General features: G+C 42.7%; 1 protein-coding gene across 1 annotated transcript in view; it reads left to right on the top strand.

Annotated features, from left to right (window-relative positions):
- Positions 1 to 204: 204 nt before the first annotated feature.
- The window catches only part of ldlrad2 (low density lipoprotein receptor class A domain containing 2), a 26,229-nt gene continuing 18,957 nt past the window's right edge, over positions 205 to 7,476 (top strand). Inside the window, exon 1 of the mRNA XM_048614909.1 lies at positions 205 to 286. Within this exon, the coding sequence (XP_048470866.1) occupies positions 205 to 286 (82 nt within the window). The remainder of the gene's footprint in view (positions 287 to 7,476) is intronic.

Here is a 7,476-nt window from a genome sequence, read left to right as displayed (position 1 = left end):
GGGCTGCGCTTTCCAATGGGGAGAGGTTGGAGAGAGTGAGAGGGGCGGAGAGAATCAGGTGATTGGTGTCATGGCAGCAGTTGGAGATGAAGAGGTCGACAGAGGGTAGGAAGCTTGGAGGGGTTGTCCAGGAAGATGGAGTTTGTTGGAGGCGGGAGAAGTGGTCATCAGAGGTGGGTTGGATTTTCATTCAAAGAAATAGCCATGGAGGTGGAGGTGGCGGAGAAAGAGTTCAACATCAAGGCCAGTGTGAAATTTGTTCACGTGTGGGCACAGGGGAATGAAGGTGAGTCCTTTGCTGAGGACTAAACATTCAGCCTCAGTGAGGGAGAGGTCTGGAGGGGGGATGGTGAATACCTGGCAGAGCTTGTGGCTGGGGTTAAGTGTTGAGCTGGAGCTAGAAGCGGGGATGGAGACTGCAGCTGGAGTGGTTGTGTGTACAGGAGGGGTCACATCGGTGGAAGCAGAAGTAATGACTTGGTCGGCGGCCGTCACGTGGTCAGCAGCGTTCCTTGCTGTCGTCTTTGGCCTCCTCCACTGTCAGAGTGAGGCCAAACATAAACTGGAGGAACAACACCTGATATTCTGCCTTGGGAGCTTACAGCCCAATGGCCTTAATATTGACTTCACCAGCTGCAAAATCTCTCCACTGTCAACCTGTTCATCTTCCAACTTACCTATCCACTCCACCCTTCCCACTGACCAACCACAATAACCTCTTACCTGCATCCACCTATCTCCATTCCACTTATCCTCTCCCTAGCTCCACTCCCCTCCCTGTATTTCCGGGCTGCCCTCCCTGTCCCCAGCCCTGACGAAGGGTTTTGGCCCTAAACATTGACTTGCCTGTTCCTCGGATGCTATCTGACCTGTTGTGCTTTTCCAGCTCCACATTTATTGACTTTACCAGGATGTTGCTGGGAATGGAAGGTTGAATTATAGTGAGCGGCTGGACTTTTTTCACTGGAGCATAGAGGGTTGAGGGGTGACCTTATCAAGGTTTATAACATCATAAGGGGTATAGATAAGGTGAATGGTGATAGGGTTATGTCTTTTCCCAATGGTGGGGGATTTCAAGACTAGGGGCATATTGTTAAGGTGAGAGGAGAGGATTTAAAAAGGGCATGAGGGGCAACCTTTTACAAAGTGGTTCCTGTGTGGAATGAACTTCTCGAGGAAGTGGTGGATGCGGGTACAGTTACAATGTCTAAAAGGCATTTGGATAAGTACATGAATAAGAAACACTTGGAGGGATATGGGCGTGTGCAGGCAGGTGGGACTAATTTAGTTTGGGATTACGGCCAGCATGGACTGATTGGACAGAAGGGTCTGTTTCCATGCTGTACGACGATGACTCTATGACTGGCAGTTGAGTTTCTGTGGTTTTTAATTTGGGTCTCTCCCATGACAACGAAATCAAATGTCTCTGAGGAGAGTTCAGTACAATGCCTATTCCTATTCCTCAGTGCACTCTGTTTTACCTCTAAATTAAAGGAGACAATTTAAAACAAAACTATATTATGATCTTGCGTTCATAACAATTAATATAGAATTCTTTAACATTTGAAACTCTGCTCAAAGTCTATCCATAGAAAAGCAATTATTAAAAAACAGATCTTAATGATCTAACTGATGTTGATTTAGAAGTTATAACTTGTGCCAAGTCTTATAGTTGCTGTCCATGTAGTCTATGTTGACATGGTGGCTCTGTGGTTAGCACTGCTGCCTCGCAGTGCTAGGGACCCTGGTTCAATTCCAGCCTTGGGTGGCTGTGCGAAGTTTGCACATTCTCCCTGTGTCTGCATGGGTTTCCTCCTGGTGCTTCAGTTTCCTCCCACAGTACAAAGATGTGCAGGGAAAGTGGACTGATCATGCTAAATCACCTGTAGTGTTCAGGGATGTGTAGATTAGGGGGATGGTTCTGGGTGGGATGCTCCAAGGGTCAGTGTGGATGTGTTGGGCCAAAGGGCCTGTTTCCACGCTGTAGGGATTCTATGGTGATGAACTGCAACATTGTTTAACTGCTGGTTGGTTGAAAAGGACTAACCATTTAGTATTCCCTGAGTTTCTGAGGAAAGGTCAGGTAGGATTTATGCTCTATAATTTTTCTGAAGTTCCCTAACTAGTAAAGACACCATTAGACTGAAATGTGGTGGCTCTAAGAGTCTCTCAATCAGTGCAAAAGAAAACACAACCCACATCTTCAAATAAGAGAAATATATGTATCCTTGTTTCTGAAACAGTGATTTCCATGAACTATTGCCACCAGCAGGCCTTGCACTATAAATGACTTTAAACTAGTTTGACAGGGGGATGGGAGCCTAAGGAGAGGTTTTGAGTTAGCTGGAGTGGGTGAGGGCTTAAGGAAAAAAGAGAATCAAGATGGTAAATAAAAAGCAAGAAGCAGCTGAGCAGTGTAGCACTAAGATGAGTGGAAACCAGATAGTGACGGAGAAAGTAAGAATGTTTGAAAACAAAGGTTCTTCTGGTGGAGATGTTAGGATTCAAAAAAAGATATTAAAAAACTAGCACAAGGGCACTTTAAATGCTCGCAGCATTTGAAACCAGGTAAATGAGTTGATAGCACATTGCAAGTGGATATTAGTGGCTATTATAGAGAATGGTTGCAGAGTAGTTACGACTGGGAGTTAAATATCCAGGTGTATCAGACTGTACAGAAGGACAGACAGGAAAGAAAGGGGGGTGGCATAGCTCTGATATTTAGAGATGACATCAGGGCAGTAGTGAGAGATGATATAGGTTCTATAGAGAAAAGGGTTGAATCAATGTGGGTGGAAATTAGAAATAGTAAGGGGAAAAAGTCACTGACAGGTGTAGTCTACAGGCCGCTAAATAGTAACATCATGGTGGGGTGGGCAATAAACAAAGAAGTAACTGATACATGTAGAAATGGTACAGCAATTATCATGGGGGAGTTTAATCTACATATTGATTGATCAAATCAAGTTGGTCAAGCCAGCCTTGAGGAGGGGTTCATAGAATGTATCCGCGATAGTTTCCTTGAACAGTATGTAATGGAACCAACAAGGGAGCAAGCTATCCTAGATCTGGTCCTGTGTAATGAGACAGGATTAATTGATGATCTCATAGTTAGGGATCCTCTTGGAAGGAACGATCATAATATGAATTTAAAATACAGATGGAGGGTGAGAAAGTAAAATCCAATACCAGTGTCTTTTGCTTAATCAAAGGAGACTACATTGAGATGAGAGACGAGTTGGCCAAGGTAGACTGGAAGCAAAGACTGTGTGGTGGGACAATTGAGGAACACTGGCAGACTTTCAAAGTGCTCAGCAAAAGTATGTACCAGTGAAAAGGATATTGTCCTTTATTGCTAGAGGGATGGAGTTTTAAAAACATGGAGGCTATGCTGTAGCTGTATAGGGTGCTGGTGAGGATATGCTTGGAGTACTGTGTACAGTTTTGGTCTCCTTACTAGAAAAAGGATGTGCTGGCATTGGAGGGGGTGCAGAGAAGGTTGACCAGGTTGATTCCAGAGTTGAGAGGATAGGTTATGAGGAGAGATTGAGGAGACTGGGACTAAACTCATTGGAATTTAGAAAATGAGGGGGGATCTTATAGAAATATATGAAGGGAATAGGTAAGACTGAAGCAGGGAGGTTGTTTCTACTGGCAGGTGAAACTAGAACTAGGGGGCATAGCCTCAAAATAAGGCGGAGTAGATTTGGGCCTGAGTTGAGGAGGAACTTCTTCGCCCAAACGGTCGCGATTCTGTGGAATTCCCTGTCCAGTGAAGTAGTTGAGGCCACCTCACTGAATGTTTTTAAGGCAAAGATGGATTTTTGAGCCGTAAAGGAATTAAGTGTTATGGTGAGCGGGTGGGTACATGACAAGATCAACCATGATCTTATTGAATGGAAGAGCAGGCTCGAGGGGCCAGATGGCCTACTCCTGGTCCTTTATACGTTCTTCTGAAATTTGACTGTCAGTGAACTTGTTTTCCTGGGAATGGCAAATGTAGGTTAGTAACTCCTTATTGTTTAGTATAAAAGGGAAAATATAATTGGAGATTAATAGTTGGGTAACATACTATATACCCAGCAAATCAAGTTGAAAAATATTTGTTTTGGAACTCTTGATGCATTTAAAACAATAACAATATCCCTGCAAATGTCAGCATATAGTCATTTACTAGTCAAAATCTGTAACAATAGAGAAAATTTAAACACAATTCAGAATGTGTTCCCTTTAAGAGAAGGTCCAAGATAAATCTGGTGTCTAAAGTTCGATTCCCACAATCTGCAAAAGGAACCTACCATAATTTTAGTTCAAATAGTCTCAGCCCCCAGAGAAGAGTTATCTGTAAAACGTCACTGCCTGTTAGCTGCCTATATAGTGAGTGTAATTAGTAATGCTGAATGTTGTCAGCCGGTATTTCTGGTGTCTGCCTGGTGCCTTGCACCAAGTTTTATGATTAGAGACAAATAGTTTGAAATGTGCGGGTTAGTGTCTCAAGCTTCATTCTGTGGGGCAAGGCGCCAGATCTTGGTTTAATGAGTTGGACCTTAAGGCCAACATTAATATTGGTCACAATTCAACAAAGTACAAAAGCGGTTAGTCGCCAGCTTCGAAGTGCTCAGTTGTAAATACTCAAAGGAAGGGCAGAACTATTAATTCTGCAATTTGTGTAACCTGGCATTGTCAAACAGCTAGCATTGGCAGAAAGGCGTGTTACTGCCTCGGCTACTGTCACTGTTTTCTTTGCTCTATTAAACTCACATTGTTTCCATGGTTTCCCCCAAAACATACATGAAGGGGGATAAAATGGACAAAGAAAGACTGTCACCTCTTTGTGCACCAAACATCCTTGTCCTTTGGGATCCACCGCCACCAGTTCCCTTCAAAACCTAGACCAGCCTGAGAGAGAAAACAAATTTGCAGCACAGCCCCTGCTTTAGTTCTCTGAAAATTTATTCAAGAAATAGTGTATTTGTTGGTGGAACGGGCTGGTCGTGTGAGCTCAGATAGAGCCAGGCTCTAGGACATCCCACCTCGTCTATTTGGAAAAGTGAGAATCGTTAAAGGAGATAGAAGATGGAGAGAATCCTGGTGAGATTTCTGCAGCTCCTTCTCTTCCTCATGTTGAACACACTGCATGTAGATTCCATGCAAACAGGTAAATCCCTTCCTGTCCTCTGTTTGAGTTTTGAGTGTGGGCATCCCCTCCAAATCTCCTTGTTTTTAAACAACTTTCAATTTCTGTTTTTGTTTCTGACCTCCAGCATCCGCAGTTCTTTCAGTTTTTATTCAATTTCTGTATTTTTTTTCCCATTTTCTTCACTTGTAAGTGCTCGCCTTGGCCGATCCTTTGTATGAATTTTTCTCAATTGTCCAGTTGAAGCTTTTCACTGTGTATTTTCCCCAAAAATACAAGTGACAAATCATTCAATTCCATACCCTGGTCACGTTTCCCAGCTACATCCATTTATCCAGCTTTGTCCACTCCCTATTTATGTTGTAAACTTTCTTCTTTCTGACTGTCCCTGCCTCCTTATCGCCAATACACAGTCAATTCCCCTTTAATAAGCCGAATACTATTTTCTTTATAGTGTTCTGTTCTTGAGTTAAAATCAAAGTTTGCGCTTCCTTATGGAGTATATTGTACAATGTGCTTCGCTCTAATTAAGTTCGACTTGGGTTACACCCAACCAGAATAAAAACTTTTCCAAATATTCTCAGAATTTTTCATGAATAACTTCCAAATTCATTTTCTTTGTATTTTTATGAAACATAAGTTGAATCAAGTCCCTAACTACCTCTCGGGATTATGTCCAGCAGACACTAGGCCTCTCCCACTAATTGCTAAAGTTGATTCTGATAAATGGCTCTCTCCCTACGGTACTGCACCCGTGCCATTGATATCTGCTATTATCAATCCTCTCCTAAAACTTTTAGCCTTCTACCTTTCTAAGTTACAACTCCATCACTGACCTCCACTTCCTCTACACAATCCTGAAATATGCTGTTAACTCCCATCTTGATGTGTCTATCTCTCCTGTTACTTCATGTGTGAATTTTGTCTGCCTGTATCCCAACTTGCACTGAGTCCTGTTCACCTGTTGCTGCACTCCTCACTCATCTGTATTGGCTTCTGGTTTAACAATACCTTACACACGCTATATAGGCAGCAATGTTTTCAAATAACTCTTCTTGGGGACTGACACTATTTGAACTAAAATTATGGCAAGTTCCTGTTGCAGATTGTGGGAATTGAACTTTGGACACCAGATTTATCTTGGACCTTCTCTTAAAGGGAACACGTCCTGAATTGAGTTTAAATTTTCTCTACTGTTACAGATTCTGACTAGATTCAGACTAACCCTTTCAGGGACATTGTTATTGTTTAAGATGCATCAAAGGCTCCCACATAAATATTTTTCTATTTGATTTGGTGGGTATTATTCTCCTTGCTTACAAATCCCTCCCTAGCCTCATCCCTCCTCTCTCCCTAAACTCATACAACCCTACAGTTTTATGAAATTTTAGCAGTCTTCCTGTTCTGACCTCTGTGCAACCCTGAGTTTAATCACTCAGGATTTAAAATCAATGGGTTACTTGACCAGAAGCTGATACAGATCATCAATGTAGTATGCTGCAAGATCCTAGCATTTTTTAAAATCGCTTTGTCTCCTGTTCTTGCTGTGTAAATAGTGATAGTTGAATAACGTCTGCCTGCTGTTGAGTATGTGTTAGTCTTACTCAGTGCAAGATGATGATGAGGATAAGAAGCTTTTCTCCTGCCTTTTGCTGCTCATTTCTAGAGCCATTACTCATAAAACTTAGATGAGGAGGAATTTCTTCTCTCAGAGAGTTGTGAATCTTTGGAGCTCCTTGCAACAGAGAGCTGTGGGGGCACAGTCTTTGTGTATATTTAAGGCTGAGTTAGATTTTTGATCAGAAGGGAAATCAAGGGTTATGGGAAAGGCAGGAAAATGAATGTGAGGAGTGTCAGATCAGCCATTGAATGGTGGAGCAGGTTCAAGGAGCTGAGTGGCCCACTCCTGTTCTTATTTCTTATGGACTTGTAGCGAGGATTGAGGAGAGGTATATGGTGAGTGAGAGAGTTGGGAAGTGGGAGGTTTGACAACAGCAAGGATTGGCAAGAGGATGAGCCAGTGAACAGCGGAAGCTGCAGGCTGATGGGACAGCAGTAAGGGACTAGGTTAGGGAGCAGCAGGTGCTGTAGTTTGGAGGTTTGGCTTCAAATTAAAGTATCAGTAAGTGAGACAGAGAGCTCCAAAATGGCAGTAATTGGGTCACAGGCCTGTACATCCGACAGGTGGGAAATATGTTAAAATCAAACTTGCAATGCTAAATGAGAATACAAGCACCATTAACTGACTTTAAAACTAAACAATATACAAGAGGGATAACAAGGTATAGAACTGGATCAACACAGCAGGCCAAGCAGCATCAGAGGAGCAGGAAGGCTGA

The sequence above is a fragment of the Rhincodon typus genome, chromosome 31 (genome assembly GCF_021869965.1).
Source record: "Rhincodon typus isolate 14 chromosome 31, sRhiTyp1.1, whole genome shotgun sequence".
In the NCBI taxonomy this organism is placed as follows: Eukaryota; Metazoa; Chordata; class Chondrichthyes; order Orectolobiformes; family Rhincodontidae; genus Rhincodon; species Rhincodon typus.
Note: the sequence above shows the minus strand (reverse complement) of the source record. Positions and strands in the feature narration are given on the sequence as shown.